This window comes from Rutilus rutilus (genome assembly GCF_951802725.1).
Source record: "Rutilus rutilus genome assembly, chromosome: 4".
Taxonomy (NCBI): Eukaryota; Metazoa; Chordata; class Actinopteri; order Cypriniformes; family Leuciscidae; genus Rutilus; species Rutilus rutilus.
The window spans coordinates 51672141-51692164 of NC_140212.1; the positions used below are offsets into that span (position 1 = coordinate 51672141).

Below are 20024 nucleotides of genomic sequence, written 5' to 3' on the forward strand. Positions count from 1 at the left end.
ACCATTTTTTTGAGTGTATTGGATCCTTTGCAATTTGCATATCAGACAAACAAGGGAGTGGATGATGCAATTTTACCATTGTTGCATATTGTTTACTCACATCTTGAAGGTTCCAAAAATCACGTGAAAATCCTATTTGCTGCCTTTTCCTCAGCTTTTAATAACATATTGCCATCTGTGTTAGTCGAAAAAATAGCCACAGAGTTTAATCTAGATGGAGGATTGATTCTGTGGTTGCAGGACTTTTTAAGAAACAGAGTACAGCGAATGAGTGTGGGTGAATCACTGTCGGAGAAACAAATTACTAATGTTGGATCCTCTCACCCCTACTGTTTATATTGTACACAAACAACTGTAAAAGTGTCCATTCAGGGAGATATCTAATCAAATTTGCAGATGACACTGCATTAGTTAGTCTCCTTCAGGGGGATGAGGACAGTCATGGACCTGTTTTAAATTAATTTATTTCTTGGTGTGACATGTCAAACCTTAAGTTAAATATTTCAAAAACAAAGGAGATGTGTATTGATTTTAGGAAGGAGTCTTCAGTGAGTGTGACGACTGTTAAAGGGGAGCCAATTCAGAGTGTTAATGAGTATAAATACCTTGGGGTTGTCCTTGATCATAAACTGAGGTGGGATAAATGGACTGAACCTCTTCCTACTTCCTTAAGAAGAGATTGTCATTTAATGTAAACGTCTCAATCCTAGTGTTTTATAATTATTTTATTGAAAGTGTTTTTACATTTTGTATCACCTGTTGGTTTGGAAATGTCACTGTGGAACAAAAGAGTTTGCTTAGGAAAGTTTTGAGTATTGCGAATAAACTTGGTATCCCTATAAGAGGTCTTGAACAAATTTATCAAACCAGATGCCTTAGTAAAGCTACAAAAATCATTTCAGACAATAGGCATCCTTTGTTAGATAAATTTGAGAGATTACCCTCGGGTCGAAGATTTAGGATGCCAGCAATTTTAAAAAATAGGGGGGAAAAATCCTTCCTGCCACAGGCAGTAAAATTGTTTAATGAAAGGTAGTGTGGTGTTTACTAAGCGGGTCTCAGTGATTAGATTTTAATTATTTTATTTTTTAATTTTTTATTTATTTACATTGTTGTCCTTTGTATAGCATGTTGAAACACAAGCAACAAAATTTCCCCATGAGGATAATAAATTAATCAGTCAATCAATTTCGTAGGCGTGCCGAAAGAACAACACAGTGTAATCACCATGAGAAAATTGGGAGTAAAACTGGGAGCTGTGAAAAATATGATACACCGGTTTATCTGAGAAGTTTATCTATGCATCATCTTTTTACTCTTTTTAATTCATTGTATAACTGTATCATATATCTCTTTTAATTTCTTTTATAACTGTTTTAATTTTCCTTGCTTTTATTTTGTGATTATTTTAATTCCTTTCTCTAAAGCACTTTGAATTGTGTATGAAATGTGCTGTATAAATAAACTTGCCTTGCCTATACAGCCACTCTGGAGAAAACAGTGATGTCATCGTCCAGCTCCGTTCAGTTCTCATATAATGGTGTCAATGCAGGCAGATCAGTAATATTGTTGAATATTAACCCTAATAACCCTAGCCTAAGCCTACTACAGTACAGACTACATGTCTAGTTTGGTGTGCTAGATGTCAATGTTTAATCAAAAGGCTTTTAATAATGCCCCCCGTCAGCATGACCTGAAGTTATTCAGAAATTTAAAAATTGAATACAACTGCATTCAAGTCAACATTAGTCAAGGTGTTTCCATCACCATATATGTTGTGAACTTCAGAATACTGTAAGATGTTGATGAAAACACAATTTCAGGACAAAGTGTGATTAATTTGAATACAGTAAAAGTGCAGTTTTATTATTATTTTTGTAAGGGGAACTGCAGACCAGGTTACAAATTACAAATAGGTTTTATTAAGACTTTATGAAAAACATGATCACTTAGTCTTTCCCCTCTTTTTTAAAGGTTCAACTGCAGATGACAGTCAAGCTGCTCTTGATTACAAAAAGGCCAGTAGCAGACTGAAGGACATATTAAAACAGGACTACAAGCAGATATTGGTTGGTAATTCACAGACGGGTCATCTGGAAAACCTGAACGATATTTACACTGATTTATACGTGGTGGAGAATGAGACTGGAGGAAGAGTGAATGAGCACGAGATGAGACAGATTGAATCAAATCACAACCGACCGACTGCCAAGGAGACGGCAATCAAGTGTAATGACATGTTTAAAGGAAATGCAAAGGTATTGACGATGGGGATCGCAGGGGTAGGAAAAACTGTCTCTGTCAATAAATTCATCTTTGACTGGATTGAAGAAACAGAAAATCAGGATATAGTCTTCATTTTTCCTCTGCCGTTCCGTGAGCTAAACCTGATTAAAGAGAACCGCAGTCTCATGGAACTGCTTCACGAATACTTCTTTAGTGATCCTAAAGAACTGCCCTCTCTTCCTGAAGGTGACGGTAAAGTCTTGTTCATTTTTGATGGGCTGGATGAATGTCGCTTCCCATTGAGCTTTAATGAGGTCGGCAGATTTACAGATGTTCACAAAAAAACAACAGTGAGTAAGATAGTTACAAGTCTTATCAGGAGACATCTGGTTCCCTCTGCTCTCATCTGGATCACATCCAGACCAGCAGCAGCCAGTCTGATACCCCGTGACTACATTAATCAGGTAACAGAGGTTCGAGGATTTAACGATGAGCAGAAAGAGCAATATTTCATCAAAAACAGTCCTGAGGTTGCTGGGAACATCATCAGTCACATCAAGAAATCCAGGAGTCTGTACATCATGTGCCACATCCCCGTCTTCTGCTGGATCTCTCTCACTGTTCTTCAGCCTCTACTGGCTCGAGAGAGCAATGACAAAACTCCCACAACTCTCACAGGGATGTACACAAGCTTCTTAATTTCTCAGCAGCAACAGATGAAAAAAAAATACAACCGTGATGGCCCTGAAGCTAAAGACAATGCAGTGTCTTATGATGAGATTATTCTGAAGCTTGGGAAACTGGCCTTTCAACAGCTGGAGAAAGGTCAACTGATTTTCTACAAAGAAGATCTTGAGAAGTGTGGACTAGATGTTAATAAAGGGTCAGTGTACTCTGGGTTATGCACTCAGATCTTTCAGGAGGAAAAGTCTGTTTCAACAAGAAGTGTTTACAGCTTCGTTCATCTCAGCGTACAAGAATGCCTTGCTGCTCTCTATGTGTTTTTTGTTAACAAAGACAAGAAAGCAAACCCATTTTTCCCATTCTGGAAAAAAATTACACAGAAACTCTCCAAAAAGCCACTGTTTCAGCTTCATAAGGCTGCAATCAACAAGGCTTTACAAAGCGTGAACGGACACCTGGACCTTTTCCTCCGGTTTCTCCTGGGTCTCTCACTGGAGTCCAATCAGAGTGACCTGAAGGAACTACTGCCAGGACTGGAACTCAAATCTGAGAATGTTAAAGACACTGTTGACTATATCAAAAAGAAAATAGAGAAGGAGGAATCAGTAGAGAGGACCATAAATCTCTTCCACTGTCTGAGTGAACTGAAAGATGATTTTGTGGAAGAAATCCAGAAGAATCTGAGCTCAGGAAAACTTTCAGCACAGAATCTGTCCTCTGCTCAGTGGTCTGGTCTGGTGTTTGTGCTCCAGATGTCAGAAGAGACTCAAGAGAAGTTTGAACTGCAGAAATACAGAAGATCTGATGAAGCTGTGATGAGACTGCTGCCAGTGATCAAAAACACCAGAAGAGCACTGTAAGAGGCTTCTTTACTATATGCTATATGCACTGTTAGTCATTAATCTTACACACGTGATTTGCTGGCCAAGACTATTCAGAAAAAAAAGAATAAATATAAATGTATCAATGTGTGTGATGAAATTAAATACCAAAGTACCTCCATTATCAGGCAAGTTGGGTCCGACATCAGGTAAAACTCAGGCACCTGAGTTTTACCCATTTTATTATTCCTAATTTTATCATAAATTAAAGAAACTGAAAATACTGGTTCTGATTATATAAAGATATTTTTTTAACTTTGGATTTTTTTATCTTTACTAGGGATGTACTGATACCACTTTTCCCAGAATGAGTTCAAATCCAATTCTGGTACTTGCCGATACCGATTACCGATACCTGTATTTTCACTGCATTTGTCATTTTATTAATGTATTGGGTAGAGAAACCAAAATAACATAAATCATATTAGTTGGCTTAATTAGTTTAACAAATATATATTTCCTTCAATTATTTTCATGCTTAAGCCTGTTAAAATGTATTGTATGAGCTTCTATTACTCTGTGTTTATTCTATTGCTCTATCATATTTTATCTTTGATTTAACAGCACAGCACATATTTAGAGCAGCTAAGGATTGGGTCAGTGGTACAAATAGATACCAGTGAAATTACCCAATTCGGTGACACTTTATAATAACTGCACGCTGTTAATCATTAGTTAAGCATTAGAAAACATTTAATTCATCATTTATAAAGCATTAATAAGCAGTTTGTTTAATAATTGTATTGTCATACTTTATTAATGATCAATTCATAATTTCTAAATGAAGTATTGCATCATATACACACCAGTTATTTAAGAGTTGTGGTTCATAAGATCACTTAGGCATTTTTACATAATTTTGTGTGAATTCGTCTGTACAAGCGCAAGACGTGAAAGAGAGTTCAATTCAGTATTCACGCGTCGTCTGAGACAGCAGCAAACACTGAGACGCAGTGTTAAGGGCGCACGCTTTGGATGTTTGCGTTCATGAAAATTCTTGACTTGCAAACGTCCTGTAATAATGTCGGGAACCACTCGTTATACATAAAGCAGGTAACAGTTCATGTTTTACTTAAATATACGATTTAGTTTTAATCCAAATGACACATTTGCTGAGTGAACGATCAGCAATCAAGAGCATGCAAAAGAAGTGCGCTCTCTCTCTCTCTCTCTCTCTCTCTCTCTCATCAGTTAATGTTAATAATAAGCTACATGCCTCGTTTTACTTTATTTGCCATTGACATCCGACTGAACTACAAACTTTCCACTGAGGTCAGTGAAAAAGGGATGTGCTCGACATGCTTGGTCGTCTGTGCCACTGCACATTTTTCTCTTATCAGCCCGCACACCACAGCTATAAAGGTATTTCTATATTATGTTTAATATTCCACTAATTAGATATATTTACTTAATAGACAGCCTTCTTTTTTATTCCCATTATACCCTCTGTTGTCAGTGTTTCTTTGTCTGGATACAAACACTACACACACTGCCTGGTATTGTTTTTTGGTATCAGTGCATTTTATTGAGTACAAGTACACAAACGCAGTATCCGGCCTGATAACGATACTGGTATCGGTATAAGTGCATCCCTATTGTTTACATCATTTTAGTCAATGGTTTTTCCAAATTATTATAAACCTTACCTAAGAAGCATTACTATTGCATTATTGTTGTTTTCTTCTCTTCACAGGCTACACAGCTGTAATCTCACTACTCAGTGTTGTGAGAGTTTATCGTCAGCTCTACAATCCTCAAACTCCTTCCTGAAAGAGCTGGACCTGAGTAACAATGACCTGCAGGATTCTGGAGTGAAGCTTCTTTCTGATGGACTGAAGAGTCCAAACTGTCAGCTGGAGACACTGAGGTTTGAATTAAAATACTTTATTTTTTTAACAATAAGTTAATTATTAAATATCCCACTGCTAAGATTTATTCTGTATGCAATTACATTGTGTTTTTCTTCTTCAGATTTCTCACATGTAATCTCACTGCTCAGTGTTGTGAGAGTTTGTCTTCAGCTCTACAATCCTCAAACATCTTTCTGAAAGATCTGGACCTGAGTAACAATGACCTGCAGGATTCTGGAGTGAAGCTTCTTTCTGGTGGACTGAAGAGTCCAAACTGTCACCTGGAAATACTGAGGTAAATGTTTGTAAAAAAAAATTAAAAAAAATTAAATACGTTTCCGGTTACTTGATTGTAACCTTGTTCCCTGAGAAAGCGGAACGAGATGCTGCGCTGCTTAGCACATTGGGAACGTCTTTAAACGTGACCAGCTGTGAATATAGTGTGTAAACACGTCAATAGAATTGACCCGGAGGTAATATAGTCTCGGTCGGTGACGTCATCAGCGCGCACCCGCGACACGAGGCTATAAATAGATGAGCCACAGGTGCATCGTCAGATATTTTGTTTGAAGTGCAGTCCTGGGACATCATCAGCACGGCAATGCAGCGCAGCATCTCGTTCCGCTTTCTCAGGGAACAAGGTTACAGTCAAGTAACCGGAAACGTTCCCTTTCGAAAGCTACAGTCGATGCTGCGCTGCTTAGCGCATTGGGAACGAGAATGCCCACGCCGCCGTGCTTGAAGGTGTCTGGACTCCTTACGGTTGTGTAGGTGTGCTCACAAGAACGCAAGAAAGCCCTAGACATTAGCCTGCGATGTCGACTCAAGGACGTGAAAGCCCGGAGTGGCATGAACATCCAAACTATAAAATCTTATGAATGTGTGCGGAGAGGACCAGCCTGCCGCATCACAAACAAACTGCAAGGGGGCATCTCTTGCCAAGGCAGCAGAGGAGGCGACCCATCTGGTGGAGTGAGCCCTTAGACCCGTTGGCGAAGCTTGGCCGCGCCTCATAGGCAAGAACAATAGCATCCCTGACCCAATGTGACATGGTCTGCTTAGTGGCAGCAGCTCCTCGGTTGCGGCCCCCATAACAGACGAACAGTTGCTCTTACTTACGCCATTGACTAGTGCGGTGGACGTAGGCCTGAAGAGCACGGACTGGACATAGTCTAGGAGATCTCTCCTGTTCCGGCGTTGTGAACGGCGGAGAGCAGAAGGCCTCAAGAGTGACAGGATGTACAGTCGAAAAAGGCACCTTAGGCAGGTAATCAGGATGAGGATGCAAAATCACTTTCATCATTCCTGGGACAAAGTCCAAGCAGGATGGCGAGATCGACAGAGCCTGCATATCCCCAATTCTTTTCAAAGAAGTTATTGCCATAAGAAAAAACATCTTTAGAGTCAGAAGTTTGTCAGACGCTGATTCTAGAGTTTCAAAAGGAGTCTCAACCAGACCCTCTAGGACTACTGCTAAGTCCCATGATGGGATATTGGTTTTTACGGGAGGCCTCAGTCGTCTGGCCCCACGAATGAAACAAGCGAGCAGAGGATGTCTCCCGAGTGGTACCCTGTCAACCAAGGCGTGGCAAGCCAAAAGAGCGGCCAAATAAACCTTGAGAGTGGCGGGGCATGTGCCTGTTGTTAATTTTTCCTGCAGAAAATCCAGAACTGAAGCAATCTGGCAGTTGACCGGATCTGCATTATGTACAACACACCACCTTTCAAAGACACTCCATTTGTTGGCATAACTCTTTCTAGTGGAGGAATCCTTAGCACTTAGAATGGTCTCAATAACGGCAGGAGAAAGCCCAGTGTCCCTCAGTTGGTACCCATCAGGGGCCAAACATGAAGGTTCCAGAGGTTGGGCCTGGGATGGAATATCGTGGCCTCCATCTGAAACAGAAAGTCCCTCCTCTCCGGAATCGTCCATGGCAAGCCGTTGAGGAGAGATATTATCTCGGAGAACCAAACTCTGGCTAGAACTCCTGGGAGCAGAGAAACTGGAGGAAACGCATACAGGCACATTCTGGGCCATGTGTGCGCCATCGCATCCAGACCCAGGGGCTGGGTGACTCAGAGAGAAGTAGAGGGGACATTGCGCTTTCTGATAAGAGGCGAAGAGGTCCACCACCACTTGTAAAATCTGGTCCAAATCTGTTTGACTACTTCTGGGTGGAGTTTCCATTCCCCTATCGGTAGTTTCTGTCTGGACAGTAAATCCGTTCCCACATTCAGGTGCCCTGAGATGTACACTGCCCTGAGTGACAGGAACTTTTTCTTGGGCCCAGAGAAAGATCTGCCTCGCTATTCTGTTCAGATTGCGTGAGCACAAACCTCCCTGGTGATTTATGTAAGAGACATGTAAGAGACCGCTGTGCCGCACTAGGACATGCCAGTCTCTCAACTGAGGGAGAACGTATTTCAGGGCCAGAAATACAGTCATCAGCTTGATGCAGTTGATGTGCCAATTGAGCTGATGACCCTCTCATTCCCCTTGAGCTGGACGACCACTTAAGACCGCTCCCCAGCCCATCAGGGAGGCGTCTGCCGTTAGCATTCTGCGACAGCAAGACGCACCTAAAGTGGAACCCAAAGCAAGGAACCGGGGTCTGAACCACATAGAAAGGGAACGAAGCCACAGCGCGTAACCCTTACCATAAACATGGATTTTAGAAAGTGCACGAAGCGTTCAGCGCGTGACTTACCATAGCGAGTGCTATTGCCTTTATTTGCCCTTGGGGATTGTATAGTTGAAATCCCCCGTTTTGAGCCACAACTGAAGTGGTCTCATGCGCAAAAGGCCAGAGGAATCATGCCCAGAGGAATCACTGTGGACGCAGCTGCCATGAGACCTATGTAATGTCCTGACCTAGCCAGATGTTGCTTAGGGTGTTAAAATTGTCTTGACACGAGCGGGAGACAATTGTGCCCCCGATGGTGACAGAGTCCCATTTAACCCCAAGCATATTACCCTCAGGACGGGAGAGAGTACGCCCTTCTTGGCGTTGATCTCAGCCCCCTAGAGAGAAAATGAGCGTAGATCGATCTCAGTGTCGAAGCACAAGCTCTTAAGACTGGGCCAGTATCAGCCAATCGTCTATGTAACATGGCTAGGTCGAATGGAGGGACCCGATATTGGTAAGCTTTGCCCCCAAAAGCAAACTTGGGAACCTCCTGTGTTGTGGCAATATTTCTATATGAAAGTATATGTCCTTAAGATCGATCATGACGAACCAAATGTGATGTTGAATTTACGACACGATCGTCTTTACAGTTAACATCTTGAACTTGAGGGCTTTAACTGTACGTTTTAAGCCTCGAAGATCGAAGATTGGACGCAACCCCCCATACTTCTTGGGGACCAGGAAGTATCTGCTGTAATAGCCTGACTCTCTCTCTGGAAGAGGAACATGTTCTATGGCCTCTTTGCTCAGCAGAGATTGTAGCTCTTGTAACAGTACATGCGCCAGTTCCGGTCTCACAGAAGTGGATACCACGCCGTTGAAACGCGGAGGACGATTAATAAATTGGATTCTGTATCCAATTTGTACTGTACTTAATACCCACGCAGAAAAACCTGGCAGAAGTTTCCGCACTGCCAGACTCTCTGAGAGTGGTATCAATTTAACACTTCCTTTTTGGGGGATGTTAGATGTTCCGTGGATGACAGCAGGAAGCAACAGAACATCTAACATTTCGCTGGAAACCGAGGCGGCGAGGAAGTACAGTGGTTTCGTGAGGGTGTCAGGTAAGAGCTGTTTGATTTACATGCCTCGTCCCATCGGGGCACACCCCCACAGACCTGGGACAAAACAACCCTAAGGATTTTGTCTTAGGTCTATTATGAGTTTGCTGAGTGCAACGAGCAGGTCCCCAGTATTTACGAGGGGGAGCGCAACTCGCTACACTCTGCTTTTGAACCCTCCTAAAATGACGATGATCAAAAAGAAGAGAAGCAAGTGTCTCTGCGGACTGGCCCATCATCGTATAACCACACACCCCTGCACCCTTGATAGTCTTAATATGTCGAGGGCACAAAGATGCACGAAGAACAAGGTTTTCCCCATGAACGAGTTAACGTCATGGAGATCCTGGACACAATAGGCGACCTTGAGTGTCCAGAAAGGTGCCAAATAAATAAAATGTATTATTATTATTATTATCCTCAAGGAGGGCAGTCTAGCTGTAATCCGGCCATTACACGAGTCACCACCTCGAGAACTTCTCAAACGTTTTATCATAACGAGAGAAGTGTTCGGAGGCAGCTTTAATTCCTCAGAATTAAATGTGGCCAAAGAACAGCCAGACAATATTATATTATATATAATACATACATCTATATATATATAATTATATTATATAAAATAGTATATATATATACACAGACACAATACATATCAGTTCCTCAGTAATAAACACATCCCAATCAGACAAGCAAACACGGTCTAGATGATAGGCTGTGTTTAAATCTTTCATAAGATCAGCCTGGTATGCCTTTAACACAGCCATGGTGTACAATGCAGTACCAGCCTGACCGCTGAAAATGCATCTGATAATATGATCCCAGGGGAGAGATAGCCCGCGAGCGTCTCTCCAAACTGAGGCAGTATCATATATCGCGTGCCCGATGTCGAGGACACAAGACACAAATATTTACAATCTTTATTTATTTATTGTGAGTGTTTTATGGGACTCTTTGTTGTGATCAGATTAATCTGGCCACTGCACGAGCGATCGCCCCGAGCAGTTCTCCTTTTATCATCACGGGAGAAACGCTCGGAGGCGGCAAACTCACGAGATTCAATGTCCTCTGCCAGAGCTGAAGAAGCGCCGAGGCACGCTTCGGTAGTCAGGCAAAAGGACATCGCGATCTGGAGAGAGAGGAAGCGATAGGGACGCACCGTCTCTCGCTTCTCAGCCAGATCGACACGCGAGCCCCACAATCATTGTGGGTGCTACCCCTTTGAAATAAGCAAAGCGAACGCGAAGCACTTTAACTGAACATTCCACTGTGCTCGCAATCACCATTCTCAAATGCAAGGGCAGCATGTTCTTCCCAAACAAACAAAGCAGTAAGTGTGTGTATCCAGTTCTGACATATGTCGAGAACATGAACACTTTTAAACCAGCTGATTTATTTTAACTTGAACTCTTTTCACTTGTATGTTGAGATGAGAAAGAGAGAAATCTGCACACTGCCAGTTTTGGACACTAACTCCTAACAAAGATCTGAAGTGAGTTTTGTAGAAAGAGTGATTGCTTGACACACATACACAGAGTGGTCTGAAAACAAAAGACCTGACGATCCACCTGTGGCTCATCTATTTATAGCCTCGTGTCGCGGGTGGGCGCCGATGACGTCACCAACCGAGGCTATATTACCTCCGGATCAATTCTATTGACGTGTTTACACACTATATTCACAGCTGGTCACGTTTAAAGACGTTCCCAATGCGCTAAGCAGCGCAGCATCGACTGTAGCTTTCGAAAAGGAACTATCACAATAAATGATTTTGTCACAGAATGTGGCATCTGCTCTCAGTGGAATGCAAGAACAAGAGACAAAAACAACATTTGCAGGAATGAGATTTTTTTCCATATTTATACAGATGTCCGTATTTTCAGAGTTGAGAAGTATGACCCACGTGGACTGCTTAAGTCTCAGAAATTTTTTGGGGGGAGGAGGGACGGTAGTGGACTGTATGAAGATTAAAGTACTAAAACTGTAAAATGTTGCTTTTTCAAATACATCCATTTCATGCATGGTTTGCTTCCGATAGCACTGAAGGATAGTAGCACCATCTAGTGGCTGTGTACGGGACACCATGAACATCTTAGCTAGGGTTCAAAATTTACACCACATGCCAAATGGCGATTTTATGAAACAATGTTACTCACGAGTTGGCTAGCAATCTCTTTCTCAATTCTAGCAATACATGTTAGAGACAATTGGGAAATGGCTTATGAATTTTGAAGGTTATTATGTAATTATATAAACATGGCCGGATTTACCTCATATTGTGACATAGGAAAAAGCAAATACCGCATGTCCAAAACTACTACTTTGAAAGGAAATGGGGAAAAAACACTTTAAAAAAACAATTAAACACTGTGATGTCAAATTTAATATTGTATTTGATACTTTATATGTGATCATACACTTGCATGTGTCACTATAAACTTTACCAAAATCAAGCTTAAAATGAAGTTGGGAAGTTTTTGCCCAGTGAATGTCGTGTTTTTCCGTCATTAGAACAGCTGCATCTGAGGCAGTCAGTAAATCACATTTTCATCAGCTTAAAAAGTTTGAAGATAGATATGTAGCTATGTGGCCGCTCGTTTTGTTTTCTTCTGTTTTTCATGATAGAGATGGGATGGAGTTAAGAGGTTTAACTGACAGTTTAAGGAGACAATGGAGTTACGAAAATTGGTAACAAGCTCTTTTTAATACTTCTCATTGGTTAAATATTTGCAAACGATGATACTTACAAAGTAATTGTCTTACATAGTTTTGGCATTAGAGTGAAATAATAATAATTTAAAAAAAAATTCTCCCCATTGTATTTGGGGAGATTCATGCATTCGCGTGAATGTGAAAGCAACACAGACTTGGGGGTGTGCCTGTTCAGTAAGTTTTAGCTGATTATGATGTATTTAGTTAAAACACATTTAAAGGGATGGTTCGGAGTAAAATCAACCTAGGGTGCTTTGCACCATGACTTTGAGCCAAACACCCCCCAGAAGCCTTTTTTTCCCTTGGTCGAACATTATTAAAGTTAGAGCTTATTTAGAGATATCAGCCAGATGGCTTAGTGCAGGCGCTAATGGATCCAAGGTTGTATCTCGTAAATTACGCCACTAATAATGTCCAGAATGGTTCCAAACTTCTACAGTAGTACAAATAGGTTCTGTACTGTACAATTCTGAGGCATTGGAAAGTTTGTAAGTACATCAGGAGTTTATTTACATAACACTTGCCTGACGACTCATGCTACTGCTAACCTGGACGTCTACGTCACTTCAGTGAGTTGGGAAAAGCCAGTAAAAGTCCTGGCAGAAAGCGATGCATAAGGATGTAGTGTAATGACGCCCAGTTCCAGGAATGCACTAACATTTTGTTGGTAGTACCAATTTGCAACAATTCTTAGTTAACACTAAGTTGTCAACCCTTCGAAAAAACATGCTCTGACATTTGTGCTTATTTCTATTACTTGTGACATTTTCATGGCTAGTCTGATTACACTGTATTAAATACAAACTCTAGAATATTTGCTCCAAAACTATGTGAAAATCATCCTGACAACTCATTCAGATAAGACAATATATTGATTTAAAATTTGTTTTGTCATCAAATTTGACATGTTTTGTGTAAGAAAGCTTTATGTGAACACATCATGAATATTAATGTCTTTCACACCTGAGAAAGACAAAGACCCTCTCATAATGGCCCTCTCAGGGACAAAATGCACATTTGCACACATTCGATGGTCAAAAATGCCGTAACTGCATTTGAGTTAGACTTTTGTAAAAATGTTAACAATATAAGTAATATAACAACATATATTTGTTTTTACCATCGGAAAATCATAAGCACAGGTGCACCCCCCGCGCTGTTTCGTACTGGAACTTACACAAGCGACTGAGTGATCCTTGTCACCTAGGTAACATATATTTCTAAGAAATTTCTTCTTTGATTTATGATAGCTGATACACTTAATTTATTAACATTTAATCATGTTATTATAATAATATTAAATTATGGTTAATTCAAGGCTGTTAATATGCACGTATTCGCTATCTAATTTTTCAATCTATAGTATTTGTAACAAGTTGGCTCAAAGGGGAAATATTAATAATAACTCATAATTATCAGTTATGATTAATTATTCATATTTGGGTCAGTTAATTTGATTAACTTGATGTAGCTAAATTAATATTACAATCAATTAATCAGTTCCAACGAACTCTTTTGATTATTCATTTATTCTAAGAAAAGTGTATCTTTCATGGCCACCGAAAAATAATTATTTCTTAGCATGTACATCGCTTAGAGCATGTAACAAGATCAAGATCGTAAAATGGACTTTGTTGCAAGCAGAGAATCAGAACCAAATACATATTGTGCACAAGTTTTATTAACTAAATCACAAACATAACTATACTAAACAAACAAACAAACAAACAAACAAACAAACATACATACATACATACATACATACATACATACATGCATAGGTAAAATGGTGAGTGACAGAATGGAACTGGAAACAGGAAATGGAACTAAGGAAAATATCCATTTAACTATGAAAAAACCATCAGCTTATCATTTTCAAAGCACCTCATTAAATTGATACTTGCATGGTCTGTACAGTGGACACAATTCTTGAAGTGGGTGAAAATTGAGTTTGTTGATGGGTCCGTGAGTGTCAAATGTCACTGTACAAGTTGCAATCATTTTCTTCTCTGCTGGATGGAGAAGATATGATGAACTTGCATGGTTATTTCGACGCTGTTCTCATGGCTGGAGTGCAGGCTCTGGGCCGGCAGGACACGCAGAGCAAATGGTGGGAGTTGCGATGGACTTTGTCTGCATTGAATGAAGACATTGAACTCCTGAGGTTGTCCTTGATGCTGTTGTGGTTGAGAGAGTCCTCTCTCTCCTGAGTGAGCACATGGCTGTTGTGAGTCGAAGCCTGCAGCCCGGGGGCCTGCTGAGGCCACGCTGGACAGCACGGCATCCTGAATGTACCGAGAAGCCAAGAGTTGATCGTTGCAAGAGTGATGGTAAGGTTACAGTTTTCTTCTTGGTTGGATTGAAGAAAAGACAGTCTGACTCCTTTGGGAGCGTGAAAGGATGGCAGGCGGTGCTTATGGCCTGCTGGGGCCCTTGGGCCAAAGAGATAATAGTATCAAAAGATAATAGTATTAAAAGACACAACACAAGACAGTAAATCATTCACAAAATGTTCTGGAATCCATGTTAATTTCATGTCAATCAGTTCATCGATAAATGAATGCAGGAAAGTCTGTTCTGATGTCTGTAGGTTTTGTGAGCAAGGGCCCTGTTCACATTGCTAAGAGTCATAAAACCAACTTATCTGATCGTGTTCATGGTAACTAAGACCTTCTTGCCCTGTTTGGGGGGATGGGGCCACAGATCCCAGAGTGAGTTCTAATATCATAAACCTATAACAAATACTTGTGTCTGACTTGTCTCAGTCGTTACAGATACTATACTCTCTGCTCGTCCTCACGTGTATAAATATGGTAAAACGTAGGGATGAGCGAGTACAGCATTATCTGTATCTGTATCTGTTAACCATATTAATTAGCTGTATCTGTACTCGGACTGGGCGGGGCCTAAACCGGAAGTGGGCGGGATTTAACCCGGAAGTGGGTCGGGCTGTTTTGAAATGGGTGGGGCTTTAAGCGGTATGTTATTTTAAGCATGCAATTGATATGGGTTGATCAGAAATTGTTATATTTATTGCTGATTAGAAAACTATTTACATGACAGCATCAGCATTGAGCTTCAGATCAATGGTTTTGATCACGATAACAAACGAACTACAGAACAAGTTTTGCAACAATGAATACAACATATGCGGTTGCAATTATGAAGTAAAATGTAATGAACAAGAGTTTTCATCTCAACTAGGGCTGGGTGATATGGACCAAAAGTCATATCCCGATATATTTAGACTGAATTTCGATATACGATATATATATCCCGATATTTTTTATTTTTCATGTTTTATTTTTTTCAAAATTTGTTAACACACACACAAGTACTGTTCCCCTTTACTTAACATAAATTGTAAGAATATGACTAATAGTAAAGACTAGTACTAATAAACATTAGGCCTATGCTAAAGGTATTAAATAGCAGTCCCAAACTAGTTTTTGTTAATACAATGTTGGTATGAGTCAACACAGTCATTTAAAAATATGAAAAAAATAACACAAAGAAAAATAGTGGCATTTTGGGGTTAATATGGAAACGACAGTTACCATGGTGAATACACAATACTAACAAGAACTGTTAATGAAACATGGAAACTGCTCCTGGTGAATAGAATGAAAATCATACCTGCATTACTTTTATTTCGTGTAATTTACAACGTAATGGCGTTGCATGCTCGTAGTTTCTTTTGCACTTTATATACAGTGAGGCAATACACAGCCCGCATTTGCGCGTGCAATTGAGTGTGCGTTACGACTACAGTATAACGGCTGACAGGACAAGAAAGTAAGTTTTTCTGAGGTGAAAGACTTTATTTCATGTTATAACATAACATGCTCTAAACACGCACGCAAAGTGGAAAAGGAGGGGCGCGGGCGCGGGGAGCAGTGCAGAGAGCTCCGGGTCAGCTGGCTTGGAGCAAGGATCACAGCGCAAATTTGAATTATATCGATATATGCGATATGGTCTAATTCCATATCGCATTTAAAATATATATATATATTCATTATATCGATATATCGCCCAGCCCTAATCTCAACATAACTTTCTTTTTTTTTTTTTTATCCGAGCACAGATATTGACTCGTATTACTCGTATAATACTCGTACTCGACAAAAGTGCTTTATCCGTACCGGATACTCGTTTCAGCCGAGTATCCGGCTCAACTCGTATTTTTTAGGGCTTTAGGGCTTTATGGCTAAAGAAGCCCTGAAACTCTGTATATCTATATTATCTATATTATTATTATGGTTGTTATTAATAGTGAATAAATCTAAAGCTTTTGAGACTATTATTTTGTGTTATCGAATTTGTCATGAAGATGTGACCATTTCTTCTTTTTATGTAGGCTTACTAAATAATCTTAATATAAAAAAAAAGGAGGGGGGTGCTCCCTTTTCAGTTTTAGCACATGCCCCTCAAAATTTTCTGTGCATGGCCCTGGCTTACATTATATCTTGAGATTTCCTTTTAGTGGAAAACATTAAACATTGTGTGTAAACAAAACATACAGAACGAAAGCATTAAAGCTGAAGCAGAGTGAACGGAAAAAAAATGCTAATAAAGCAGACAGTGCCAGTTATCGTAGAGAACACTTGAATCAGCATATTATTTTTTTATTTTTTATTCTTTCACATTTTCATGTTGAGGAATAAAAAAGAATATACAGTATGCATGGGTGAAAGTAGGCTCCTTAGTCTGATAAATAAAAATCCAGACGCAGACAAAATGTGCTCCACTGACAGATGTTGCAGGGACACAGATAACGTGTGCTTTGCGAAGTTTCTTACAGCGCTTTGTGTTTTCTGTTCTTAAACCTGTCCCCCTCAACGAAACTTAAAGGAAGCGTCTCGATCATTTTGCTATCAGATAAGTTCTCCTCTCTGTACAGCTGTAGTGTGAGAGACCGTGTGCGTCTGCGGCTGATTATGGATTGCTCGTCAACTGAGTCTTCCTCGGTCAGAAGGAATAGGCAAATCCAATGGTGCAGTTTTGAGAATTTATTAAGGAGGTGTCAGGTACATGGAGATGATGATGGTTTACAGGTATTGATATGACAAATTAGGTGTGTTTGTGGATGTGTGTGTGTGTGTGTGGTTATCTGAAACAGAAAATACAATAAAATGTATATTAATAAACATGTATGCTATGGTTACATACAGATGCATAAAAAATCACCCGCAGTACAACCAAAAATCCACTAGTGGGAGCTCTAACACTATAAATGAACTTGCATAAATGCCATACATCTCCAAATAGTGAAAAAGTGCCACAAACAGGCGAACTATAAATTAAATATAATATTTGCAGTTATTTGCAAAGCAATAACTAAAGTATATACAGTAGATGGCTGCTTTAGAAACGCATGTAGAGCGCTGTAGCGGGCCACAGCAGTATAACAGTAGGGGAAAAAAACACGAGTATAACAACTTCGCCACCTGGGCTAATAACTCGGTGATAAACGCGTCATTCCTGCAAAAGCCGTACTTACATCTTAAGGACGCACACAGGACTCATACACACAAGATTAGCGCAGGATTAACAAAGGATGGCAATTTTCTGCACCGTTAATGATGCTCTCATGTCACTGGATCACACCAAAGTGAAAGCGCCTAGCGCAACCGCAATCGATCAAAACTACAAACGAACACATGCATTATGGGTAACGTAGTCTATGTCAGGGCATGGACTTTTAACAGCCGCCCCTGTATTTGCCTGGCAAATACACTCATTCAAAAGTCAACTAGTTTGAAGAAGTGCCGCTTGAATCCTCAGGCATTTCAGGGAGCTCCACCAGTTTAGTTACCGGGCGAATGTAGATACTGTCTTTAACCTTCACCTCAGCAGCTCTAACAACACCATCTGTTCCTGGGAAAACCTTGGTGATGGTCCCAACAGGCCAAAGTCCTCTGGGAAGGTTGGAGTCAATGATCATCACAATTTGTCCCACAGTAGCTTTATCAGTGGATTTCCTCCATTTATGTCTTAGCTGAAGCCCTGGGAGGTAGTTCTGGACAAAGCGTTTCCAGAAATGATCACTGATCACCTGACTGTGTTTCCATCTTCTGTTGGAAAGGGCATCATGAGGGCCGTATACTGCCTGTGGTAATGCAGCGTCGCGCCGCCCCATTAGCAGCAGGTTTGGCGTGATGGGGTCCGGGTCAGCCACGTCAGAGGAGGCATATCCTAGTGGTTTAGAATTAAGGAGCCCTTCAACTTCTATGAGAGCTGTTAGGAGCACTTCCTCTGCCACAACTTGGTCTTTCAGGACGCCTTGCAGGGCTGACTTAACAGATCTGATCTCCCTCTCCCAGGCTCCCCCGAAATGAGGAGAGTATGGTGGGTTGAAGTGGAAGTTGATAGTCTGCTTAGCCAGTTGCTGCTGCAACTTTGGTGCCATGCTCTCAAAGGCGCTCTGTAGTTCTTTATGGCCGCCCCTGAAATTGGTGCCCCGGTCGGACCACAGCTCGTACGGCTTCCCCCGGCGTGCAATAAACCTGCGTAATGACATTAAGAAAGAGTCAGTATCCAGGCTAGGGATGAGATCTAAGTGGACGCATCTAGTGGTGAGGCATTTATAGATGATTCCCCAGCGTTTCTCTCTCCTACGCCCAATCTTAATCAGGTATGGTCCGAAACAGTCTACGCCTGTAGACCAGAAAGGCGGTTTGTAGAGTCTCAGCCGAGATGAGGGAAGGTCAGCCATCTTTGGTGTGGAGGGTGAGGCGCGCCATCTCCTGCAGTCCACACACCGATACTGATGTTTCTTAATGGCCTGGCGACCTCTGAGAATCCAGTAGGTGCGGTGTAACTCTGCATAGAGTCTCTCTGCACCAGGGTGAAACAGCTGAACATCATAGTGCTTTATGATGAGCTGAGTCAGAGGGTGATCAGGTGATAACACAACTGGGTGGATGCTGTCAGGGTCTACATCTGTAGCTTGACGCAGGCGGCCTCCCACTTTGACTAGTCCACTGAGGCTGTCATACTCAGGGGAAAGGGCGCTGAGACGACTGCTCGTGCGAACAGGGTTACCTGCTTGTAGGGCTTGGACCTCCTCTGGGAAGCTGTCCTTCTGCGCAGATTGAAGCAGCTGGGTCTCTGCCTCCAGGCGCTCACTTGCAGTGTAGGGGGTGGTAGCCGCCCCCTGCAGGGATTGGTGAGTAGCCAGAATCAAATCATCTAAAGATGTGTACTGTGTTGGATCTGGCAGATTTGGTGATACATTTGTAAGGCCACAGAAGGTGGTCTTTCTGAGTTCTTCACTGCCACATTCTGGGAACTCTGTCTGGGGCTTCGGCCAGGTGTCAGGAGTCTGTGTGAGAAAGTGTGGGCCCTGTGACCATCGGCTGGAGATCGTGAGCTCTGACAGTGGTTTCCCTCTTGTGATGTCATCGGCTGGATTATCATCAGAGTTCACATACCCCCACTGTTCCGGAGAGGTCAGCTCCTGTATCTCACAGATCCGAGTCCCCACAAAAACTTTGTACCTGCAGGAGCTGGACTGGATCCACTGAAGCACTGTAGTGGAATCTGTCCACAGGTAAACTGAGTGAAGGGGTAGTGAGAGCTCAGTTTGGAGTACCTTGGCCAGTTGGGCTCCAGTGAGCGCAGCACACAGCTCCAGTCGGGGTATCGACACCTGCTTGCGGGGTGCTACTCTGGAGCGTGCCATGATGAAGGAGGTGGAGATGTGAGCCTGCTGCTCTATGACTCTGAGATAGGCCACAGCTCTATACGCCTTCTCTGAGGCGTCACAGAAGATGTGGGCCTCATATGTCGCACTGTTGCTGTTGTGAGGAGGAGCATAACATCGGGGGATGGTGATATGCTGGAGATAAGACAATTCCTTTTCCCATTCGAGCCAGGACTGAAGCAGGTTTCCTTCTATGGGCTCATCCCATCCTCTCTCTGTGC

General features: G+C 41.5%; 1 protein-coding gene across 1 annotated transcript in view; it reads left to right on the forward strand.

Moving 5' to 3' along the window:
- LOC311289593 (protein NLRC3-like) overlaps window positions 1-20024 on the forward strand; it is a 258776-nt gene that overhangs the window by 23790 nt on the left and 214962 nt on the right. Inside the window, exons 5-7 of the mRNA XM_084407715.1 lie at window positions 1975-3766; window positions 5485-5658; window positions 5763-5936. Coding sequence (XP_084263841.1) covers window positions 1975-3766; window positions 5485-5658; window positions 5763-5936 — 2140 coding nt within the window. The remainder of the gene's footprint in view (window positions 1-1974; window positions 3767-5484; window positions 5659-5762; window positions 5937-20024) is intronic.